The 25,767-nt window shown below is 45.8% G+C and overlaps 1 protein-coding gene and 1 long non-coding RNA gene across 2 annotated transcripts; one reads left to right on the forward strand and one right to left on the reverse strand.

The window, feature by feature from the left end:
• On the reverse strand, positions 1 to 14,885 carry ZFP3 (ZFP3 zinc finger protein). Its single transcript, XM_070563111.1, has 2 exons — positions 14,700 to 14,885; positions 1 to 4,540 (listed from the first exon to the last, which is right to left on the reverse strand). The coding sequence occupies exons 1-2, from the start codon at positions 14,803 to 14,805 to the stop codon at positions 3,021 to 3,023; spliced, it is 1,626 nt and encodes a 541-aa protein (XP_070419212.1). The 5' UTR covers positions 14,806 to 14,885; the 3' UTR covers positions 1 to 3,020.
• On the forward strand, positions 14,840 to 24,894 carry LOC139074134 (uncharacterized). The gene is made up of 2 exons (XR_011523620.1): positions 14,840 to 15,170; positions 22,672 to 24,894. It is a non-coding gene; the product is annotated as an uncharacterized lncRNA (long non-coding RNA).
• Positions 24,895 to 25,767: the final 873 nt, after the last annotated feature.

Consider the following 25,767-nt stretch of genomic DNA (forward strand, 5'->3'; position numbering starts at 1 on the left):
TAAAATTGTAAAGAAATACTTTATTCACCTAAAAGTGTGAGTATACCAGTAAAACTGTTTGAGAAGGATGAAAATGTATATGGACATAGCTGCAAAAATTCTGAAGGGTATTTCTGGGTATTTAGGTAGATCTTTGAGATTGTGAGGCCTGGTTTTTCTAATGGTCTAAAATTAAGAAAATTCATGTCTTTTCTTTTCCTTGATAGAATTCTATTTGCACAAAATTGTGACTACCAGTCATAATTATGGTCAGATTTTGACTCCCAAGTAAATTGAGAGGGAAGGAGGCAAACAGAAGAAAAGAGAGCAATCTTCCTGAGATAACCAGATGAGAGGTGTACCAGGGAACGAAGTTACAGAAAGTGTGTGTGGCGTATGTAACAAGGTGCAGATCATTTCATTCACAAGAATTCCTCTTGGGAAAGCACTAATATGTGTGCTTTTATATACTGGAAGATTCTTCTTGGAATGAAATGTGAGACGTCCCTTTAAGAATATGCTCAGGTACAGTACAAGTGGGTCACTAAATTGGCTTCTAAGGTTCCAATGCGTGGACTGTTAACTAAAGGGCCTTTTCTTTTGCTAAGTAGTGGGTTTAAGACGGTAATTAAGCTGGGGGAGAGGACTGGATATCCGGCAAGAAAAAAGTTGTTGAGGTGACTGAACCCGGAGAGGGGGAAGACAAAGAGAAAAACCTACAGTGGCAGGTTGGCCAAGAGGGACTTCTGAGAACAAAATGTCTAATAGGATGTACCCCCTTCTCTACCTCTTACAGCATCTTCAGTAAAGTCCATACTACTCATGGATGCGTTTGTGTGAGTGGATTCTTTGGCGGGAGCTTGAAGAGTTGCTGAGTTCTATATCAGGGGCTGGCAAGGGGTGAATGTGGAAATAAAATATACAAACACAGGAATAAGAAGTTAAAGAGATAGGTGACATACAGGTTTCACGTGAGAAAGGTAGTCTGGGTATAATTCAATTTGAACATGAGCAACAAACAAAGGAAGGAGAGCACACTGCACTTGTAATCACTGTAAGGAAAGAGATGTCACAGAACTTCTGCTGAGAGTCTGACTGCTGGAGGCAGAGGTACATGATGTGGAAACTGTGATGTGTGTGTACAGCCCTCAAGTCAAGGGTCTGAACCTGGGGAACACATACTGGGGTACAGAATAAAGCCACTTTGTGGGTTTTGGCTGTGACCAGTTATGCTTCCAAGGACACGATTTAAATCTATTATATTCAAATCCATGTAGTAATTAATAACTAGTAAAAAATGTGCACAAGGTTTCAAATAAGGCAGTAATGAATCTGCCTATCCATAACACAGCACAGGGGTTAAGAGCCCAGACCAGGGTTGGAGTCTTGGCTGTCGGACTTACCAGCTGTGTGATCAAGGGGTAAGGTACTTATCCCCTGCCCCTCTGCATCTTTAAAATCAGGGTAAGAGCACTCACATCATTGATGGTGGTGCAACTCTGTAAATTAACTAAAAAGCTGAACACTTAAAAGCAGGTGAATTTTATGGTGTGTCAATTATACCTCAATAAAACATTTTTTTTAAGAGTACTCACATCATCGAGATGTTGTGAAAATAAAAATGTAGACTATCTGGCACTGTGCCTGGCATATAATAAACAATAAATAATACTAGTGATTAGTATTAATGTAATAAAGAAGAGATTAAAGCATAGAACACTGAAGATTATAAAGTTAGATTTAAAAAAAAAGAATCAAGGAATTATTGGGCTGGTTGAAACTTCAGAGATCATTCAGTTCAAGTCCCTTCATTTTCCAGATGAGAAAGTTAGGGCCCAGCAGGTGAAGTGCCTCATTCAAGGTCTTCTACCAGACCCCAGGCCTGCTGGATCCCCATTAGTGCACTTCCCACTCCCACCCACTCCCTCAGCAACATAGACACGTGAAAAATCGAGGATGTGCTTCCTCAAAAAAAAAAATCACACACAGGAAAACACAGAAAACTCATGTAGAGATGTTGGAGAGAGAATTACAAGGCCAAGGGCACAGAGAAGAGGCGTTACATCCTGGCCCATCAGCCAGGGCCCCCAGCAGCGGACTCCAGGTCATGAGAGCTTAAGTGCTTTGGCGAGGGAAGGCCCTGGTCAGTCAGGTGAACCAGCTCATCACTGTGGCCAGGTCCTGATGACACTGGCTACTTCCTGACACAGGATCTGTCAGCAGCAACAGGAACTGGTGCCAAGTGAATGCAGCAGAGTTCTTGGGAGCAGTCAAGTCTGAGCAGCCCTCAAGTGGGGACTAGCTGCTAAAGAGCTGCTTCTGCCCCTGCTGAGCAGTCTGGCCTCACTTCTTTATCCCCTGGCTTTGCTCATCACCCCCTCTGGATTCTAAGGGCCTTCACTTAGAATCCTGTGAATTGCCTGTCAGTTTCCTCCATCATGGCACCCTCTTCAGACAGGCGAGGAAGCACAGCGGGAGATGTAAAATGACCCAAGCTTCCCACTTCATTAATGCTGCCATCTTCTAAGGGAACTTGATAGCATATTTGGAAGATTTTGAAGCTAATAAAAGCTTACTAAATTATTCCAATGCTAAACAGTGGACAGGAAAACAAGGTGTGTCCTCTAGGCCACAACTTTCTGACATTTCAGGGGAAAACATTCAATGAGTCAACTCTCTCATTTTCAGGAGGTGATGGAATCACGTTCCTCCATTTTTCCTGAAGAGTTAACAATTCAGGCTGGATGACTGGAACAGACCCCTAATGTCATGTGATCCACTAGGGGAGGAGGGAAGAAGGAAAAAGGGACAGAGGAGAATTAAGGCCTGAAACAGCTTTTATGCTTTAACTCAGTACATTAAAACTTCTCAATGAATAGTTCATAAAAGTGCCTCATCCTTTTCAACTATTTAAATAAAAATCAGTGGAAGGACAGAGACGGTCTGTCCATTCATTTGATCTAAAAACTTGGAGTGCAGATTATGAACAAATTAATAAGTACGACTTCAGCTTTCCCACAGAAAGCTTCTTCTTTTGCCGATCATTCCATACAGTGAATGCTCTGATGTCGGAGGAGGTGAGAGCTCCGACTAAAGGTCTTCTGACATTCTTGGCACTCGTAAGGCTTCTCTCCAGTGTGAATTCTCTGATGTATGATAAGTTGGGAATGCTGGCTGAATGTTTTCTCACACTCATTGCATTCATAAGGTTTCTCTCCAATATGAATTTTCTGGTGGAGAAGCAGCTCAGAATTATCCCAAAAGGTTCTTGCACATTCATTACACTGATGAGGTTTCTCTCCAGTATGAATTCTCTGGTGGACAATAAGGTGAGAGGTCCGCCTAAAAGCCTTTCCACACTCAAAGCATTCATAGGGTTTCTCTCCAGTGTGAATTCTCTCGTGTCTAAGAAGTTCTGAGTTCCCCCTGAAGGCCTTCCCACATTCCTTACATACATAGGGCTTCTCACCAGTATGAATTCTAATATGTCTAATAATCTCTGAGTTCTGGCCAAAAGTTTTCCCACATTCATTACACTCATACGGTTTGTCCCCTGTATGAATTCTTTGATGCCGAATAAGCTCAGAACTCTGACCGAAGCCTTTTCCACATTCGTTACACAGGTAAGGTTTTTCTCCAGTATGAATTTTCTGGTGTCTAATAAGGCCTGAGCTATGCTTGAAGGCCTTGCCACACTCATTGCATTCATGATATCTTTCTTCAGTATGAATTCTCTGATGCTGAATCAGCTGTGAGCTAACCCTAAAGGTCTTCCCACATTCATTACATTCATATGGTTTCTCTCCAGTGTGGATTCTCTGATGTAGAATGAGGGCTGAATTCTGACTGAAGGCTTTACCACATTCTTCACATTTATAAGGTCTCTCTCCAGTATGAATTCTATGATGGTGGATAAGATGTGAACTCTGAATGAAGGCCTTTCCACATTCATTACAAGCAAAGGGTTTCTCTCCAGCATGAATTCTCAGATGCCTTCGAAGGCTTGAGTTAGTTCCAAATGTTTTTCCACATTCTTTGCATTCAAAGGGTTTCTCTCCACTATGAACTCTCATATGCTGGATAAGATGTGAGTTCTGATTGAAAGCTTTCCCACATTCTTTACAAGTATGAGGCTTTTCTCCCACAGCACTTCTCTGTGTTTTGTTAGGTTCCAAGTTCTCTATGAAGTTTTGGCCAGACGCAGCAAATGTGCTCACTGCCTCGGCTGCAGGACCTCGATGATGTGCAATCAGGTTTGGGCTGGGTCTACAGACTCTCTCACTCTCATTATTCTCCTGGTCTTTCTCACTTGAGGGTGACTTCTTAAAGATAATCAACCCTGATGCAAAGTCTCTCTCCTGAGGAGACACCTGCTCCATAATGTTCTCTGTGGACTCTCTCAAATGCTCCCCCAACATGTCTTCTTCACATGCTGCTCCAAACTCATGACCCTGGCAAACCACCTTTGGAAGTTTTTCTAATATTGCCCCATGTGGCTCAGATTCTTCAGAAATTTCTTCCTTGGGAATCACCTCCTTGTTCTCAGTCCCCATCTCACAGTCTGAAATGAGAGAGGGCAAGTATGTAAAGTGGCTGTATCATATCTAAAGGAAGCTAATGCTAGAGGAGTATGGAGCTTTGTCATGGTGCTCACAGCACTCAAACACAGTCCTAGTATCTGGTGAAATGACAGGGTGCTGTTAAAGAAGGAGATTTAAGATTATGGTGGACATGCTCAACAAACAGCAAACACTGACTGAAAAGAGTGAGAGAAATTATCAGAGGAAGAGATTTAAGGAGAGAAATAGGAAACAGATGTTAAGGAGATGCTGATGAAAGTTCTGCAATATTAACAGTGAGTTGGAGTGGAACCTGACTTTGGTAGCAAGGAAAATATTGAGGGAAAACGGTGGCCATATTAATAGATGGGTATATGGAAAAGGTTCAGAGAAGGGGTGAAAATGACAAATTAATAGAAATAACTTTGGGCTGGCCTGGTGGAGCAGCAGTTAAGTTCCCGTGTTCTGCTTCGGCAGCCCAGGGTTCACCGGTTCAGATCCCAGGCGTGGACCTACACACCGCCTAGCAAGCCATACTGTGGTGGCATCCCACATATAAAATAGAGGAAGATGGTCAGAGATGTCCGCTCAGGGCCAATCCTCCTCCTCAAAAAAAAGGAAAGAACTAACTTTGGGGTTTATAGAGGCAGTAACCACAATATCCATAGTTCAGTCCTGTGGTACGCACCAGCTCTACACATCAGGGAATTGTATATACAGGGGTTAGCATGCAGAGGGTTAATGTGACTTACCTATAACTAGAACAGAAGTAACTACTCTTGGCTCCCTTACATTTGGATGGAGTAAGGTAACAGCTTAATTTTCTCCAGAAGGTTAGTAAACTGTATCAATACCTACTTTTCTTTTCCCTACAGATTTGAAAGGCCACCTATACCATAGTCTAAATGTCCATAAATCTTTGGGTCAATTTCTGGACTCCACTCAGTTCTATTGATCTATTCCTGCTCCAATACCAAACTGTTCAACCTACTGTAGTTTTATTAAAATTTTTAATATGTTAGAGAAAGTTCTCTCTCAGTCTTCTGTTTCAAATATTTCCTGTCTATTCTCACATTTTTCCAAATAAATTTTAGTATAATTTTATAAAATTCCCAAACTTATCCTGATATTTTCATATCCAGAATGTCTGTGTATGTCTTTTCTCTTAGTGAGTTTTTCTTACATTTTCTAACTGCTCACTACTTATATATACGTATAGCAATGCTGTTGATTTTTACATACTAATTTTGTAATCAGCCTCTTCATGGAATTTTCTTAATACTTTTATAGATCTTAAAGCCTATATATTTTTTTAACTTCTAAAAGGCTGTGGCAAAGATTTTAACTGTCACCCCAACATCCATTCTTCCCTGCTTCATCAGCAACAGAATAATGAATTTATTTAGTGTGGCAATGAGCCTAGCTAAAGAAATACATTCCTCAGCTTTCTTTGCAGCTAGGTTTGCCCATGTGACCAAATTCTGGCCAATGAGACAGTAAAATGAAGTGAAAGCACATGAGACTTCTGGGAAGTCTCCTTAAGGGTGAGGGGATGCATTTCCTTACCCTCGTCTTCCATGCTGTGCCTGGGGCATTACGTCATAGTTGGAGTGCCATCTTGGACCATGAATACACCAGCACACGCTACGACGAGACCAGAGCTGGGAGGAACCTGGGTCCCGGATGACTCCCTGGAGCTGCCACACCAGCCTTGGAATGCCTGCCTCTGGACTTCTTTTATCCAAGAGAGAAGTAAGCTTTTGCCTTGCTTAAGCCATTACTTCTTTTTTTTTAAAGATTTTATTTTTCCTTTTTCTCCCAAAGCCCCCTGGTACATAGCTGTGTATTTTTAGTTGTGGGTCCTTCTAGTTGTGGCATGTGGGATGCCGCCTCAGTGTGGCCTGATGTGCCATGTCCGCACCCAGGATTCGAACTGGCAAAACCCTGGGCCGCCGAAGCAGAGCACACATACTTAACCACTCGGCCACGGGGCCGGCCCCCAAGCCATCACTTTTTATTTATTTGTGAAGCCAAACCTATTCCTAACTGGTACAACAGCCCTGGAGATTTAGCCATCTCTGTCACAGAAATGAGCTTCAAATGTTAGGAGAATGAGCCTGGCCTCTGTTCAGGTAGTAAGCAACCCAGAGATAATATTGAAGTGCCTAGGGCAGCGCATTTGTGCACCACAGCAAATCTGAGGAACACAATCCAACCATCAGTAGAAGTTAACTGTGGAAGCTGATTCTCAAAGGGGAACGGGAAGCTAGGGGACTTCATCCTTCAGACAACGAAAGTCGTGGAATGGTTTTGAAGCCCGAGTGACACAGTCCGTGGTCAGTTAGCATTTCAGGTAAATGCACATTAGTGGCCATTTGGTGGCTTAACTAGAAAGCAGCAGGCCTGGACACAGGGCGATCAGTTAGAAGGCTGATGCAGTCCTCAAGGCAAGGGGTGATGAGATCTAACTAGGACATCAGTGGGAGTGGGAATGAAGAGGAGACAGACTGGAGAAATGTTTAAGAGGTCAAATTCTGTAAGACTTGGTATGTGATTGGCTCTAGGTGTAAGGGAGAGGGAGGAGTCAAAGATGCTGCCCAGATCTCCCTTTATTTGAGAAATGGTAGCTGGAAGCACAGCGGTGCCACCGAGGTCGGGAATACAGCAGTCCCTCCTTATCCACAGGGGAAATCTTCTAAGAACCCACAGTGGATGTCTGAAACCATGGACAGTACCAAACCCTATATATATACTATGTTTTTTCCTATACATTCATACCTATGATAAAGTTTAATTTATAAATTAAGCACAGTAAGGGATTAAGAACAATAACTAATAATACAATAGAATATCTATAACAATATACCGTAATAAAAGTTACCATAAACGTTAGCAACCTCAGCATATGATTTTTTTTTCTTTCCTTATTAAATCAAGAACTTTCACCTTTTCATGTAAAAGAAGCACTTTATGGCTTCTCTTTGGCATATCTGAATTGCCAGGAGCATCACTCTTGAGCTTTGGGGCCATTATTAACTAAAATAAGGGTGACTTGAATACAAACACTGCGATACCATGACAGTCCATCTGATAGCTGAGATGGCTACTAAGTGACTAACGGGCTGGTAGTGTGCACAGCACGGATACGCCAGACAGAAGGATGATTCACGTCCTGGGCAGGACAGAGAGGGAAAGCATGAGATCTCATCACGCTGCTCAGAACAGTGCACTACTTAAAACTTATGAATTGTTTATTTCTGGAATTTTTCACTTAATATTTCCAGACCGTGGTTGACCATGGGTAACTGAAAGCATGGAGAGCAAAACTGTGGCTGAGGGGGACTACTGTACCGGAGAGTGGCTAGTTGAGGAGGTAAGACGATAGATGGAGCTCGGTTTTGGACAAGATGAGTTTCAAGATATCCATACAGAGGCATCAATGAATCCATCAAAATACACTGGTCTAAAGCTCTGAGCATTAGGACTGGAGACAGACGTGAGAGTACTCAGCACAGACGGTAATGAGTATAGTGTGAGAACTGTCAGAGACTAAGGACAGAACCTAGAAAGCCAAAGCTAACATGCAAGAGCACTCCAGTTATCTTCCATTTTCCCCTCCAGATCTTTCCACCTTTCTCCCCCTGCCCTCTGCCCCAGAAGGCTAACCTATCCGGCATACCCAGTTGTGCTCCACCAATGGGTAGCCCCATCAGGAGGCTGGAAGGAGGAAGCAGAGTAAGGCCAGGGTATTTACTCCCCAGGCTCTTTCCTATGAGGTCGCCTTGGGCTGGTGATGTCCCTCAATTGAAGGTCACTCCTCCTCTCAAGGAGCCTATCCTACTCAATCATCTGACTGTCTAGATTTCAGTACTTCTCCTACCTCTTGTCTCTTCAGGCCGGGCTGCTGACACTCCACCACTGCCAGCCCCAGGTTCCTCAACACCCTGCCCACAGCTATATCATTTATAATTAAACTCTTTGCAAATAAACCTTTCTCAAATTATCCTAATTTGAGTGAGCTATTTCCTATTTGGACTCTAATAATAAAGGAGTGGGTGGAGGAAGAGAAGCCTGCCAGTAAGAGAAAGAATGGCTGGTGAAATAGGAGAAGGACCAGAATATGAGTCATAGAAGTCACCAGGGCAAAGGCAGAGGGAATTAAAAAGTGTCACACAGTTGAGAGATGCAGTAGGATAAGAACTGGAAAACATCTACTGGAACAATTAGGCAGTCACAGGTGACCTGTGAGAACAGATTCAGTGGAATGGCAGAGGCAGAAGCCAAGTGGCAGTGGACTGATGAATGAATTTGCTGCTTCTTTCAAAAAATTTGGATGAGGGGCTGGCCCGGTGGCACAGCAGTTAAGTGCGCACGTTCCGCTTCAGTGGCCCAGGGTTCGTCAGTTCAGATCCTGGGTGCCGACATGGCACCACTTGTCAAGCCATGCTGTGGTAGGCGTCCCACATATAAAGTAGAGGAAGATGGGCACAGATGTTAGCTCAGGGTCAGTCTCCCTCAGCAAAAAGAGGACTGTCAGCAGATGTTAGCTCAGGGCTAATGTTCCTCCAAAAAAAAAAAATTTTAGATGAAAAAAGAGGATCATGATGGGCAGTAATGTGAATGTGCTATGGGATCAAAGGATTTTCCCTGATGGGAGAGATCTGAATATGTTTATATTAGAAGAGATGGTGCCAGAAGAGAGAAGCGGGTTAAGATGAGATTCCTAAAGAAATGAAGACCCTGAAAGGCAGAAGAGACGGGTCAAGCTTGAGGGAAGGGGAAAGTGGTGATTTGGGGTGACCTTTGTGTTGCTCTTTTCCCCTGCCCAGCCGCCAGTCATCCACAGGATGGCGGTTACTACCCCCGTCCTCCCTGGGGCCTCTCTGCTCACTCATCAGGGCAGCCCCGGTAACGCCCCCGCCCTGACACCTAGAAGGAACCTGAGCTACTGGAATCCTGAAGCCTTGGAAGCTCTTGGTGCTACCCCTCAAAACGACCTAGAATCTTCTTCAACTTTCCCCCCATCAGCATCTTCTCTAATTTTTCCATGGAGTAAGGGCAAGTACCCAACAGCTGGATTTCTCCTTTGTGTTGAAATTTTCGAAAACTATAGATAATATGTACCTATAAAATTGTAAAGACCCACTGTAAAGAATTTAGCTATCTTTGTCTTCTTCATCCACGGTACCATCTGAGTTGGGAAGTACAGTTTAAATATATTTCTCTCAAATCCTCAGCCAAGAACAAGTTCCACAGCTGATATTTCTGTCCCTATCTACTTCTAATCCCCTCTCTGGTCTTTCCTTTTCACCTTCATCGCCTCTCTAGTTACTGCTTTTCCAACATCTAGCTCTTTACCACATCAGCATTTATAGAACTTAGAATTTACATCACTTGTAGTTGGAAAATCACTTGTCTACAGTACAACAAGATACAAGGTGCAGAAGTTGGGTATGTCTCTATGCCTAGCAAGACCTGGTTCAAAATTCAAATCCAGAAAATCTTCCCCAACTAAATGTGATCCTCTCTGACCATTCTTTTACTTCACATTCTGCCAGGGAAACAATGTTAAGTCATTTGTTAAATACTGCCTTATAGGTCCCTTCTCATATACACATCAAACCCAATCTCCATTTGGTTGATTTCCCCAGAGGGACAGCCACACATCAGACCTCAGCCTCAGGTGGAAATAGTCCATTACTCGTAGCCTAAATTCAAATTTCCAAACATAATTTCCTATCTTTCTGCTTCTCACATCTTCCTTTTTCTAAATCTGAAATTAGCTGTTTCTGAAGAGAGATGAGATGGACGTGCCCCCGAGGAGGAGGTTGACCTCCTTGGTCCTCAGTCTGGGGGACGACACGCAGACCTCTACTAAGCCTCCGTAGTTCAAAAGACGGTCTTCGACTCTGCAGACCTGCATTTGTTTTTTCCAATGCACTCGAGGAGAGCAGGCTCAGAAGGCCTCACTCACAAAATACTGATGCACAAACCAGATACCCACCTATTAATTAACAGGAAGAAATAAAACTTTGAAAAGATCACTACCTAGATGAAAATCTGCATGGGAAGCCACATAAAACTGAAAACTGTTTAATAGGCTTGCAATCATAGCAGGAAGATCTTTTCTTTTTAGTGAATGATTCTTAAATAATGGTTTTTAGCCTGGAATTAGGCTAGATGCATAAGAATTAACTGGGAAAATCTGTTAAAAATACTAATTTCCAGTCTCAACTCAGACCTCCCAGAATTAGAATCTCCAGGGGTGGGCTAAGGGATCTGTATTTTTAACAAGTGCCCCAGGTGATTCTGATGCCCTGCCAGGTTTGGAAACCACTGTGTTACAGTCTTTTTTTTTTTGAGGAAGATTAGCCCTGAGCTAACTACTGCTAATCCTCCTCTTTTTGCTGAGGAAGACTGGCCCTGAGCTAACATCTGTGCCCATCTTCCTCTATTTTATACGTGGGACGCCTACCACAGCATGGCTTTTTGGCAAGCGGTGCCATGTCCGCACCCGGGATCTGAACCGGTGAACCCTGGGCCGCCAAGAAGCAGAACATGCAAACTTAATCGCTGTGCCACCGGGCTGCCCCTGTGTTACAGTCTTAATGACTGGAGTTATCCCACTCTCAATCTGCCACATCCATCTCTATCCCAGGTCTCATCTCCCAAGGAGATCAACACACATGTGAGGAAGCAGCATTACAGGTACCCGGCCAGTTCCTGCTCTGACTTCTTTTCTCCTACCCTCCATCTTGACTGCCCCTCCTCTACCCTAAACTTCCGAAAGCAGACTGGGCAGATAAACTACAACTGACTAGGGGCTGGCCGCATGGCCGAGCGGTTAAGTTCGCACGCTCCGCTGCAGGCGGCCCAGTGTTTCGTTGGTTCGAATCCTGGGTGCGGACATGGCATTGCTCATCAAACCACAATGAGGCAGCGTCCCACATGCCACAACTAGAAGGACCCACAACGGAGAATGTACAGCTATGTACCAGAGGGCTTTGGGGAGAAAAAGGAAAAAATAAAATCTTAAAAAAAAAATACAACTGACTAGATCCCCTTTTCTGGATTAAAAATCACATTTCCGTTATGTTTATCAGACCGACCCGAGTTACTGGACCTGAGTTGGCCTAAACTGCCTAAATCACAGTTTACAGCAATCTCTTGTGATAGCAATATCACTTAATTCTTTGAACTTTATCTGCCAAAAATCACGTTGTGATTTGTAGTAAACAAAAATTAATCTATCAGCAGATCTATCAGCAGATGGTCTGAGTAGGTCTTTTTAATATTTTATTAAAAGTAAAAATCAGGACTTCAGTTACAAAAGGTCCAAAAATCATTTACTTCCTCAACAAACTGCCCCTTTGTGTGGCACTCCAGAGGATTTTCCACCCCAGAGTGATGCGCCACAGAAAAACAAGGAGGACGTGAGTAAGAGGTATGTCTTTTTTTATAAAAGACGAAAAGAGCACTTGTGAAAGAGGAGGTGAGAAAAGAGAAAGCTACAGGCCACAGGCCCATTTTCAAGCAAGGATACAAACTGAAGTCAAAGATCTAGAAACTGATTCCCATTTAACAATCCACGTGCCCACAGCCATTACAAAATGTGTCTGTATACCCCCTCCAAGTACTTCAGGTCAGACTGCACCTCAGCATTCTGGATAGAGAATGGGCAAGCAAAGCCTCAGACGCCAAGTACAGAAGCAGTAAGAAAAGTAACAGAGAGGACATTCTGACTCAATGTAGCATGTGCAGAGTTGGAGTTAATATGGAAAGAGAGAAGTGAGGGTGCGCTGACACTGTGATGTGGAGAGTAAATGAAGAGCACTTACTATGTGCTGTGTGCTAAGCAATTTATAGCCACTACCTTGTTAAACATTCACAACCTCCCTACGAGACAAGTGGAATGGAGAGCATCAGTGTGAGGAGGAGCCAGTCAGCATGCTACACTGACTTCCTCCAGCACCGCTTCTGAAAGCCCCAGAGCAGGCTGGGAAGCTGGGGACATGTGAGGTGGAAGACTGAGGGAGTGAGGTTGGGGATGTTAGCCAGGACACAGCTGAGATGGCTGAGTGAGACAGGGAGGAGAAGGAAGTGGGGGAAGTTGGGAGGTGGGATGCTAACAGATGGAGTTCACAGAAAGGGTAAAGAATGTGGTGAACACACAGAACCAAGGGCAGGTATCCTGGAAACTGGGATGAGGTTTTATTTTGAAATGTCCAAATTGTAATACACCAACAATAATATCCTTTGCAACTATTACAATTTATGATGAAAAAATGATGAAACATTTTGGAGGTCAACTTACAAATGTGTAAGGGGATACAAAGCTTTTCAAATTATTTGATGGGGTATTTGAGCAAAAAAGTTTGCAGTGGCCTTGCTCTCTTTGCAGGAGATCTGACCGCACCCAAGAGTAAGCCACAACTGAGTTAACCCAGTCAAATTAATACCATCCCCCTTGCAAGTGACCGTTCAAACCAGCAGCGATTGGTCCAGGAATGGACAAATGCCTTCATCTGGGTCAATGATATTTTGAGGAAGTTAGCTGGAAGCTTCTGAGAATAGATTCCTGCTATCTGAGACAACCACAGGGAAAGACTTCTATATATTGTTGCCTAGAACTGCTGCTGCCATCTCACTACCAGCTTGTGGAAAAAGGCAGGTAGAGCTAAGAAAATCGAGGGGAAGTGGAGCCAGGGCCACTAGATTAAGTCAATCCTGAAACCACTATACTTCTCGACTGCCAATTATGAGAGCTTAGACACCTGCATATTTTGAAGCCAGCGTGGGTTGGATTCTGTTACTTACAGAGAAGAGCATCTTAACTAATACAAATACTTTCCCTTAACTTCTGAGAGGCCAGAGCCTACCAAATGCTTAATATCTGGACAAGGATCACCTCCTTGCCAAAGTCTTCACTAAGCTCTACAGCAAGGAGGTCCTCTCTTGGTCCTCTCAACCAGCCTTTCACTTACCTCTTTCTTTGTACTATAGTTATCATGTCGCTTCCACTGCTCCCCAAGGCCTACAGAATAAAAACTTAACATGGCTCAGAATGCCCTCCTGGTCAGGCCCCTGGCCCCCTCCCAATCTCCTGTCCCACACCCTCCAGTGACTGCTGGAAGCTGCAGTCATGCTCAGGGTCCGGTAGTTCAAACACTTGCTGTTCTTTAAAGCTTCTTTGCCTTTGAGAACAGGTTATTCCCATTTCCTGAGACACTACTGCCCACCTTGTGCACTCAGCAAACACCTACAAGATTCAGCTTATGCACAGACAGTCCCATTTTCTTCCCTGCCCCTGAACCCAAGACAGACAGATCTCCTTGATCTTGTAGTAGTTACTTCATGGTATTGTTAGTCTATTTTCATGTCTGCTATCTTCTTTAGACAGTGACAAGGATGATGTTCTATTCATCTTGGTATTCCCAGTGCCTAGCACATTTTGGGCACCTAGTAAATATTTGGTAAATGAATCTGTGTAAACATCTTATCTGCATTAGGAATCTGTGACACTCGTGGGGACTAAGGACACTTCATTCATTTTTGTATCTAAAGAGCCTAGGAAAGTGTCTGACACATAGCTGATGTCAATAGCTATTTGTGAAAATAAGTTCCTTCTGCCAATCTAGAGGATATTTAATTTAAGGCACTGTTATTCTCCTTTCCTCTGTCCTCCCCCTGGGTCGCACGATTAAGAATGTTCTAACAACTGTGCGCTCAAACCTGCCTCCTCCTCACGACTAACCCTCAGAAGCCAGCATCCTGTCTGCCAGGACGGGGCACAATCTGCCGCAGGGGCCTTAAGTTTTTGACGCTGCCCGCCATTTCGTCCCCGCGGTTTACTAGGGGATAGAACGTCTGAGAAAAGCACAGCTCCCAGCGGCGCCCACGTCGGGACCGAGGAAGGGGTCCCTGCTTCTCCCGCCCCTGCGGCTGACAAGCAGCGAACTGGAGCGGGGTTGCGCCCTGGCGGTGTCCAGGCCCCAGAGCCCCCGTGTGCAGGGGGGGACATGGGGACCGTAAAGCCCAAGGTCACACAGCGAGCCCGGGTCAAGAACGGGCCCAAACGCTGGGTTTCCGCGGGGCTCGCGGGCCGGGGAGTCGGGAGCCCAGAGCCCTCCTTCCCCCCGCTGTGACGGAACGAGGTCTCACCGCAGGCCGCCGCCGCCCCTCGCCCGCTCCGCTCGGGCTCCCGGCGCCGCTCCGCCGCTGGCGCAGAACCCGCAGCTGTTGTCCTGGTTTCACGGGCGACGGGCATCGGCCACTTCCGGTACCCGGGCTGCACTCCAGCCAATCAGCGCGCGCCGCACTCCGCCGGAGGCACAGGTGGTCAGCGCGCCGACGCCGCCTCACCTTCTCCAGCCTTGCGTTTTGGCGGTTCTCGGCCTAACCCGAGTGCCATCTCGCCTCTGCCTGCACAATCCGCTCCCTGGAGTGGCCCTGTGTCCCGGACGATGCCCACTGCAGCCCCAGGATCACTGACGAGCTGGGTCCTCCGGATTTCCTAGAACGGCTCCAGGGATGCACTTCCGCCCTGTGACCGGCCACTCTGCGCGCTGCCGTCGCTCCTCAAGCATGGATCTGGGTTTGAGAAGTTGGGATTTGGCTTCCCTTTCTCGCGGGGTAGGGGTTGCGCGACCCCCTTAATGCCTCCAACCCGCACCCCTTATCCCGTCGCTCCTTTCCCTAAGCTCCATGAGTCTGGTAAACACATTCCCCTAGATCTCTGGAAGAGGCTGGTCCTCTGCTGGGGCGAGAGGAGACCTGCTCTGAGGTCAGAAAGGGCTTACAGGAGGGAGTGGTGTTTGGACTGAAATCTGATCTGAAGGTTTGCGGGAATTTACCCAGGTTAAGAGTGAGGGGGAGAGCGGTTCAGGCAATGGGAACAGCATTCTACGCTAGCTAGCCTTATCTCTTGAACAAGCTTGGCTCGTTTCTCCTCAGAACCTGTGTGCTTGTCACGTGTTACTTCCTCTGCCCTTCCTTTGCCCAACGAGCTTCGTGTTATTCATGTCCCCGGTTGGAGAAGCCTTCCTATCTAATGTTGCCTCAAACTACACCACCCCTCCCACATATCAAATACAGGGAAGGACTATGATTGGCCCTGTTTGGGTCTGGTGCTCAACCCTGAACCAATCATTGTACCCACGGGAAAAGGGTGGTAGAATTGATGTGGATTAAGGCTGCCCCAGCTAGAGAAGCCCAAGGTGACCTGGCCTACATGCCAAACTATATGACCCAGTGGACTTTTTTTATGGTATGAATTAGGACTGCCCCAGGGAGAGAAGCCCGGGGCATCCTCACCTGCATGCCGATCTATATGGCCAGATTCGTATCTAAAGTTATATGACCGCACAATAACCAGACCCCATCTGCACTGAAATCATTTAATGACTTTTTACATCATCTTTTCTTTTTTTTCCCAGTAAAAATAAGTCACGTACCCATGCCTTATAAAATTAGCCCTAACCCTCAACTCAGGGCAGCAGCAGGAGCTCTGACTGCCCGTGGGTCTTGTCCCCACACACCAGCTCTGCCTGCCCATGGGTCCTGTCCCCATGCCAGCAGGGGCAGCAGCAGGAGCTCTGACCGCCCGTGGGTCCTGTCCCCACGCACCAGCTCTGCCTGCCCATGGGTCCTGTCCCCATGCCAGCGGGGGCAGCAGAAGCGGCGGCAGCAGAAGCTCTGACTGCCCATGGGTCCTGTCCCCATGCTATTCCACACTATTCTCTAAATAAAAGAGCACTACTGCCAGATCTTGAGAGTCTAAGAAATCTTTCTTTTGACTCCTCGGCTCACCGACCCCGCATCATTTCTGGTGGCCCATACAGGGAATTGCTTCATCGGCTTGTGAGCTCGAGTTCTGGTAAGTGCCCTTTTCTTCCTTGTGCCTTTCTCTTTTTCAAGGATGGATCTAAATTCACTTCTCCATCGGGAACTTTCTTGGATGGCTGTATGAATCCACGTTTGCTGCCCATGGCTACTCTGTGGGGCAAATTGTGGCATTCAGCCTGAAGAGAATCAGTACCTTAAGCCTGAGGGTGATGGAAAATGAATTAATCCATTCCTTCCTGCTCTTTTTCAAGGATGGATCTAGATTCACTGCTCCATCGGGAACTTTCTCGGACAGCTGTATGAATCCACGTTTGCTGCCCATGGCTACTCCATGGGGCAAATTGTGGCATTCAGCTTGAAGAGAATCAGTACCTTAAGGCTCAGGGTGATGGAGAATGAATTAATCCATTCCTTCCTGACTCTATCTCTAATAGACAAATTTTACGTGGGCGCGGGTCGGCAACTTAAGTCATTAGGACAGCCGCCAATCTCCAAGACTCCCGTGGAAGGTTTCTTTTCCTAAGGCTGGATTGGGATCCCTCCCTCTGGCACCTGACCACGCTCTGAACTGCAAGGAAAGTCCCACTCGGGGCTCCAGTTCAAGGGAAGTACCAAACTCTAACCTTTGGTGGAGTATGGGAACCCCTTCTTGGGAGAATGGCTCCAGGATGCAAGTGGGTAGAATGTCCCCCAGACTGGCGGAAAATTCCTCACTGTCTTTCTCTTTCTCACTGTCTTTGTCCTTTTATCCTGGGGACCATTCGCCAGGCACCTATTACTGTCAGGCAGAATAGGGAAGATGTTCAAGGGATGCCCCCATCATCCCTTGCTACAGGAACTCCATTGGGGGGATTTTCAAGGTAATGGCTCCCTTTCTCTGGGACCATTCACCAGGCACCTATTCCTGCCAGGCAGAATAGGGAAGATGTTCAAGGGATGCCCCCATCATCCCTTGCTACAGGAACCCCAATGGGGGGATTTTCAAGGTAATGGCCCCTTTTCTTTCTCCTTTTCTCTCGGGGACCATTCACCAGGCCTATGCTGTCAGGCAGAATAGGCACCAGGCACCTGTTACTGCCAGGCATAACAGGGAAGGTATACAAGGGATGCAATGCCGGGGGACGCCCCCATCACCCCTTGCTATAGGAACCCCACAGCAGGAACAATGGGTAGGACGCTGCCCTAGGTTCAGGGGGGATTTTTCAAGGTAATGGACCCGTCTCTTTCATCTCTCTTCTTTTGTCTTTTTGCTTCTTAGGACCATGGGAGCCTCTAATTCCATACCTAAGGATTCACCTTTGGGTTGCCTTTTAAATAACTGGGCAAAATTTGACCTACAAGATCTAAAGAAAAAGAGACTTATCTTTTACTGTAATACTGTTTGGCCTCAATATAATCTGAATGAGGAAAAATGGCCCACGAACGGCACCCTAAGCTTTAATGCTATTCTTCAACTAGACTTATTTTGCCACCGCCTGGGAAAATGGTCTGAAATCCCTTATATTCAAGCATTCATGGCCCTATATCAAGATCCTGAACTCAGAACGGTTTGTCGCATGTGTCTAGCTTCCCCAACTAAAGTAGAAAAACCTACCCCTGATATATTAGATGATGACTGCCTTGTTAGACCTATTCCTAAGGCTCCTGCGGCTCCTGCCGAATTAACCTCTCCTGAGGATTCAAAGACCAAAATGCTCCATGACAGGGAACCTAAAATTGAGGCCTCAATCCCCATAAGCCCTACAGGTCGTACGAGGAGTGGGACCTCATATAATACTGGACATTTCCTCCTCCGTGAGGTAGCAAATGGGGAAATGGGGACCATTCGAGTCCATGTGCCATTTTCAATGTCGGATATGGCTCAACTTAAGACACAACTGGGTAGATATTCAGAAAATCCTTCCCAGTTTATTGATGGCTTTCAACAGCTTGTCATGATGTTTGAGTTGACTTGGCAGGATATTTATATTATTCTTACTCATTTCTGTGCTACAGACGAAAGAAATCGTGTTTGGGCGGGAGCACGTGAATTTGCAGATGAATTACATACTAGAGACAGACATAAATATCCAGTAGGAGGCACTGCGGTGCCAGATACAGACCCCAAATGGGATTATAGGGATGAAGAAGATCGAGGACAACGGAGTCACATGGTTACTTGTTTAATAGAGGGAATGAAGAAGGGATTTACAAAGCCAGTCAATTTTGACAAACTCCGGGAAATAACTCAGGGAACAGATGAAAACCCTGCCCTTTTTCAGGGTAGATTAGCCGAAGCTATTCGAAAATACACTAATCTAGACCCTACTTCTCCAGAAGAGATTACTATTCTAAACATGCACTTCATTAGTCAATCTGCCCCAGACATACGCCGAAAACTGACTAAACTGGCCTTAGGTCCTCAAACACCTGTACAGAGACTTTTGGAGGTTGCTACTCAGGTGTTTAATGATCGGGACTTGACTCTTAAACAGGATAAGGACAGAAGGGCAAAGTTACAGGGTAAGGTACAGGCTCACATTTTAGCAGCCGCCATTGCGGATATGCCACAGAAACAGGCTAACCAGGGGCCCAAGTCTCAGACTACCATTGCCGGAGGCTCAGGTAAGTCCCCTTGTTACCGTTGCGGTCAATTTGGACACTGGAGCAGACAGTGCCCAAGAAAGGATCTTCCTCCTGGGCCTTGTCCTCTCTGCAAGCGAGAGGGACATTGGAAGCGTGATTGTCCTCGCCTCCAGAGTGAGGAGGGGCCAAGAACACACTTCCCTGCCCGGAGATGTGATCCTGAGGACTCCGCCTGAAGGGGCCCAGAGGCCAGTCCGGCTCCCATCACCATCGAACAGACTGAGCCCCGGGTTACTCTGGATGTGGAAGGTAAGCAGATCAATTTTCTTATTGATACGGGAGCCACTTACTCTGTACTTGTTTGCCACTCTGGCCCAACTCGTAAGTCCCATCAAAAAATTGTCGGAATAGAGGGTGACTCTAAGTTTTGTTACCAAACTTTTCCTTTAAGTTGCCAATATCGGACTCAGGTGTTTTCCCATACTTTCCTAGTCCTACCTACTTGTCCTACTCCACTATTAGGGCGAGACTTAATGAAAAAATTAGGAAGCCAATTTATTCTAACACGTGAGGAGGATGGCTTGTTTGTCGCTCTGTTTCCAAGCTCTGTTGTTTCCCAGATACCCCCTAATATTCCACCCCATATATGGGAAGCAGTTGATCCCCAGGTTTGGGACTGCTCTCTTCCAGGAAGAGCTATAACAGCACAGCCAGTCTCTATTACTCTGCGGGACTCTTCTCTTGTACCTCATAAGAGGCAATACCCTTTAAAGCCAGAGGCAATTGAAGGATTACAACCCCTTATATTAAAATTCCTCAGTCATGGCCTCCTTAAACGATGTCAATCTCCCTATAACACTCCTATCTTGCCTGTAAAGAAGCCAAATGGAGATTATCGTTTGGTCCAGGACCTCCGCATAATTAATGAGGCCACTGTTCCCATCCACCCCATCGTGCCTAACCCATATACTATACTTTCCCAGATCCCAGAAAACTCAAATTGGTTTACAGTCCTGGACTTAAAGGATGCTTTCTTTTGTATTCCTCTGGATGAAACTTCCCAACCTTTATTCGCCTTCGAATGGAAGTTTCCTAATGAAGCTCTTCCCATCCAGCTGACGTGGACAGTCCTCCCTCAAGGTTTTCGGGATAGCCCCCATTTGTTGGAAGTGCCCTAGGCAAGGATCTGAGGGATGTCCAACTCCCTGTTGGTGGTTTAATACAATATGTTGATGATATTCTTATTTGTAGTCCCACAAAGGAGAATTCTGACCACAATACTGTCCTTGTCCTTAATTTCTTAGCCCAACGGGGATATCGAGTGTCCCCACAAAAGGCACAAATTTCACAACAGCAAGTGACCTATCTGGGCTATGATTTAACCCCAGGACACCGGGCACTTTCTATAAATAGGAAAAAGGCTATCCTCGAACTTGGACCACCAAAGACAAAAAGACAACTTCGCACTTTCCTGGGTATGGCAGGATTCTGTCGTTTATGGCTTCCTCAGTTCGGGGTAATAGCAAAGCCTTTATATGAAGCAACCAGAGGACCTGATACAGAACCTCTGGAGTGGACACAAAAGGAAGACAAGGCCTTTCGGTCGATTCAACAGCAGCTGTCTTCCGCCCCAGCCCTGGCTCTGCCTAATGTCAACAAGCCTTTTACTCTTTATGTTACTGAAAAGCAGGGCCAGGCCCTCGGTACCCTTACCCAAAGACTAGGCCCAGAGACCCAAATTGTTGGATATTTCTCAAAGACTCTAGACTCAGTGGCTTTGGGATGGCCAGCATGCTTAAGGGCTGTAGCAGCTACAGCTCTGTTAGTTGAGGAGGCCTCTAAATTAACTATGGGACAGCCTTTAACAGTCATGACTCCTCATCAGGTACAAGCCGTGTTACAAACTAAGGGACATCAATGGATGACTGGAGGACGTCTAACTAGATATCAGGCCATCCTCCTAGACACCCCTGATATCATCCTTAAGGTTTGTCAGACAATTAATCCAGCAGAACTTATGCCCGGTCCTGACTACCCGGTCCAGGATTTGGAGCATACATGCTCTGAAGTCATAGAACAAGTGTACTCTAGCAGGCCTGACCTGCTGGATTCCCCCATAGATAATGCAGAGGACACCTGGTTTATAGATGGCAGTAGCTTCATAGACCAGGGCATACGCAAGGCAGGCTATGCCATAGTAAACGCCTTGCACGTCATTGAGGCACAAGCCCTTCCAGCCAATACGTCTGCCCAAAAGGCTGAACTCATCGCTCTTACCCGAGCCCTTCACCTGGCGAAGGATATGGTTATCAATATTTACACTGACTCAAAATATGCCTTCTTGGTCCTACATGCACATGGGATCATATGGAAGGAAAGGGGTTTACTCAATACAAAAAACTCCCCTATCAAATACGGAGCAGAGATTTTGGCTCTTTTAAACTCTGTGCTTCTTCCTAAGCAAGTGGCTGTGGTCCATTGCCGGGGACATCAGAAGGATTTATCCCTTGAGAGCAAGGGTAATAACTTTGCTGACCGGGAAGCTAAACGGGCAGCTAAACAAAGTACCCTTTTAAGCTTACTTCCCACTCCCCCTGCTTTGGGCCTTATTAGTCCTACTTATACAACTCAAGAAATAACCCTGGCTCAAGAAAAGGGATATACCCAGGAAACAAAACAGTCTTGGCTAATTAATGACCAGGGAAAAATTTTCATACCTAAAAGCCTTCAATGGAAATTAGTTAATGGAATTCATCAGGCTACCCATTTTGGCAAACAATCATTGACTCAGCTACTTTTTAAATCCTTCGATGGCCTTACTTTCCATGCCACCATTAGACAGGTCTGCCGCTCTTGTGCCACTTGTGCTCGAATCAATCCAGAGCGGGCAGCTAGACCACCTCCTCTGTTACAGCCTATACAACGACGGGGCACCTATCCCGGGGAAGATTGGCAACTAGATTTTACCCAAATGCCTCCATGCCATGGCTATAAATATCTTTTGGTATTTGTCGATACCTTTACAGGCTGAATTGAGGCCTTCCCTTGTCGAAGTGAACGGGCAGTCGAAGTAACAAAGGCCCTTTTAAGGGAGATTATCCCACGCTTTGGTTTGCCCAAGACCTTACAGAGCGATAACGGTCCTTCTTTCATAGCTCAAATAACACGACAGGTCTCTTCAGCTTTGCAAATCAAATATTATTTGCATTCGGCTTGGCATCCACAATCCTCAGGGAAAGTGGAGAAGGCAAACCATACTCTAAAACGACATCTCTCCAAGTTAAGTCTCGAGACTCAGGAAACTTGGATTACACTCTTACCTATTGGCCTCCTACGGATGAGAACGGCCCCTAAGAACAGTTTAGGGTTAAGCCCTTATGAAATCCTGTATGGAAGGCCCTTTTTATCCACCGATATAGTATTGGACTCTGATTACCACCAACTATGTCGATATTCCATTGAGGCTGGTCTGATGCGAAAGGAACTAAATGACTATGTTAATAATCATTTGCCTAAGCCGGAACCATTGTCTGCCGATATACCTTGCCAGGTAAATCCTGGAGATATGGTATATTTAAAAGATTGGAAAACACATTCCGACGGGTTAAGCCCAAAATGGAAAGGACCTTATCAAGTCATTCTAAGTACCCCCACAGCTGTAAAATTAAAAGATCATACTTCTTGGACTCATATTTCCCGAGTAAAACTTATGACTTCTTTTCAGGACAAAGCTGATCCAGATCCTGCTGTTCAACCGGACTACTCTTGTGAACAAACCGGTGATTTAAAACTGCTTTTTAGAACAAAATGAACCCTATCTTGATTATTTTCTTCTTATCACCTTTTGTAATGACAGACAATTTTTTTTTCAAATGGGCTCAACATTATGCTGAGCTCCGTAACCAAACCACGTGTTGGGTTTGTGGACTCTTGCCTCTGTCTGGTACTTCTGGCCTCCCCTGGTGGGTCTCACCCCTCCAGGGTACTGATTGGCATGCAATGCTTCTCTTCACTACACAATATATTTCTAGCTCTTCTCTTCTACAAGATTCATCTATTACTAACCATAATGTCTCCTTGTGGCCATCTGTCTCTGATACCTGGGAGCTCCCAGGCCACAATCAAACCTTTTCCTTCAATACTAGTGCCCAAACACTAACTAGATTTGCCTTGTCACAAGTGGATCATGAACAACAAGTTCCAAAGGTAAAGTCCCCAGCTTATCGATACACACAGGATGGACTATATCAAATTTGGGACGAATATATTTGGCTCACTCCTACTAGTGGTCAACTCAGTCAAAAGGCCACTATATGTTGGGAACAAACCAATCACACCTGTGATATGTGGCCTAATAGCACCCGACCTATGGGACAAATTCCCCGTCATATGTGTTCTCATATCATAAGCTTAAAAAATACTGATTGGTTTGGGACTGACTGGGATAGACGGCCCAGCACACGTTGGTTAGCCCCTAATGGCACTCAGTGGCTATGTGGCTCCAACTTAGGGCCTTGGCTGCCACCTGGATGGATTGGACGATGCACCCTAGGTTTCGTCTGGATGCAGGGTAGAACTACATTTAGTATATCTCCCCCTGCTAACCTACCCAACCTGCAACAGCGCTGGACCCGCTCTGTCTTCCACTGGTATGACCATCTTTCCTCAATTTTCCTTCCCCAATTAGGAATTGAAAGTGTCATCTTGCACATGGAAGTCCTAAACAAATTTACTATGAAGGCATTAAATGATACACAACATAGCCTTTCGCTGCTCGATTTAGAAGTATCCCAAATGCGTAAGGCAGTCCTCCAAAACCAAATGGCACTGGATGTCTTGACAGCAGCACAGGGGGGCACCTGTGCCATTATAAAAACTGAATGTTGTGTCTATATTCCTGACTACCATCAAAATATCTCCGGCTTCCTGTCTGATATGAGCCACCAAATTAAGTCCATGTCTGACCCTGCCCTATCTCTAAATGACTGGTTGAACTCTTGGTCAGGTCCAGGTTTCTGGACTGCTATCAAAACCTTATTCATTGGGTTAATCATACTGCTTGTATTTCTTATTATAATTTGTTGTCTGTTTCGTTGTTTGTCTTCCGCATGTCAACAAAGTTTCACCTCCTGGACCACCACTCGTCAAATGATTCTCTCGTCCCCAGAGGCTCTGGATGCCTTGTCAGCCTTGGACTCCACGGGTGCAGTCTTCCGGTCCGCTGAACCTCCTACCTATACCTATGGCCCCATTTAGGGACAGCTCTACGACCTTGTACAGCCGGAAGTAGTTACAGAAGACTGACCGTCGTCCATATCCCCAAAAGATTTCGGGGCCAAATGGGTTCAGGGGGGGTTTATGATGTGGATTAAGGCTGCCCCAGCTAGAGAAGCCCAAGGTGACCTGGCCTACATGCCAAACTATATGACCCAGTGGACTTTTTTTATGGTATGAATTAGGACTGCCCCAGGGAGAGAAGCCCGGGGCATCCTCACCTGCATGCCGATCTATATGGCCAGATTCGTATCTAAAGTTATATGACCGCACAATAACCAGACCCCATCTGCACTGAAATCATTTAATGACTTTTTACATCATCTTTTCTTTTTTTTTCCAGTAAAAATAAGTCACGTACCCATGCCTTATAAAATTAGCCCTAACCCTCAACTCAGGGCAGCAGCAGGAGCTCTGACTGCCCGTGGGTCTTGTCCCCACACACCAGCTCTGCCTGCCCATGGGTCCTGTCCCCATGCCAGCAGGGGCAGCAGCAGGAGCTCTGACCGCCCGTGGGTCCTGTCCCCACGCACCAGCTCTGCCTGCCCATGGGTCCTGTCCCCATGCCAGCGGGGACAGCAGAAGCGGCGGCAGCAGAAGCTCTGACTGCCCATGGGTCCTGTCCCCATGCTATTCCACACTATTCTCTAAATAAAAGAGCACTACTGCCAGATCTTGAGAGTCTAAGAAATCTTTCTTTTGACTCCTCGGCTCACCGACCCCGCATCAGAATTAGCCAAGTCACCTTCTGCCCCACTTGTGGGGGCGGGCTTCTGTGTTTCTTGTGGAATGGGGAAGGGAATGACTACCCTCAGAAAGGGATATTGTGTATTTATCGAGTACACAACAGAGCAGAAAAGGAAACGTCCTCTTGAGTTCATTGTTGGGATTAGGCCCCAGACTCTAGGGTCCATCACTTTAGCCATCCTCACACCAATAGCTTTAGTTCTTTTGCCCCGCTGTCTGCAACTGCCCGGGAAGTCTCTTAACCCTGGATCAGTTGAACTGTCCATTTTCCTTGCCCAGGCTGCTAATAACTAGGGGGAAGAAAATCACATTTTGGAGAAAAGCCCCAAGATAAATGTATGGTCTCCACTTCCCAGAGGTCTTCACTGCTGTCCAGAAATCATTTTCTGTTTCCCTAGTCAGCTTGCCTACCATTTTTCACGATTGCTGTTTCAGCCTTTTCTGTTCTGCTCAAGCCATGATCCAAGAGGAGTCAATTACCATCACAGTCATTGCCAGCTACATTCACCCCAAGGAAAGATGACCAGACTACAAAAGTATCTTGGAACCAAGGGTGGGAGTACTGACTTTTATCTAGTGCATCTGCATTAATGGGCATCTGTCTCAAGAGCCTGGATCAGTGATTCTCAACCTTGGCTGCACAATAGAATCACTTGGAGATCTTTAAAAATATTGATGTCTGGTGCCACTCACGTAGATTCTGTTGAAATTGATCTGAGATATGATCTGGGCATTTTTTTTTTTTTTTGAGGCAGGGTTGTTTTCATCGTTTTGGCTTTCCAAGAGATTCTAACACACG

This window comes from Equus przewalskii, chromosome 10 (genome assembly GCF_037783145.1).
Source record: "Equus przewalskii isolate Varuska chromosome 10, EquPr2, whole genome shotgun sequence".
Lineage (NCBI taxonomy): Eukaryota > Metazoa > Chordata > Mammalia > Perissodactyla > Equidae > Equus > Equus przewalskii.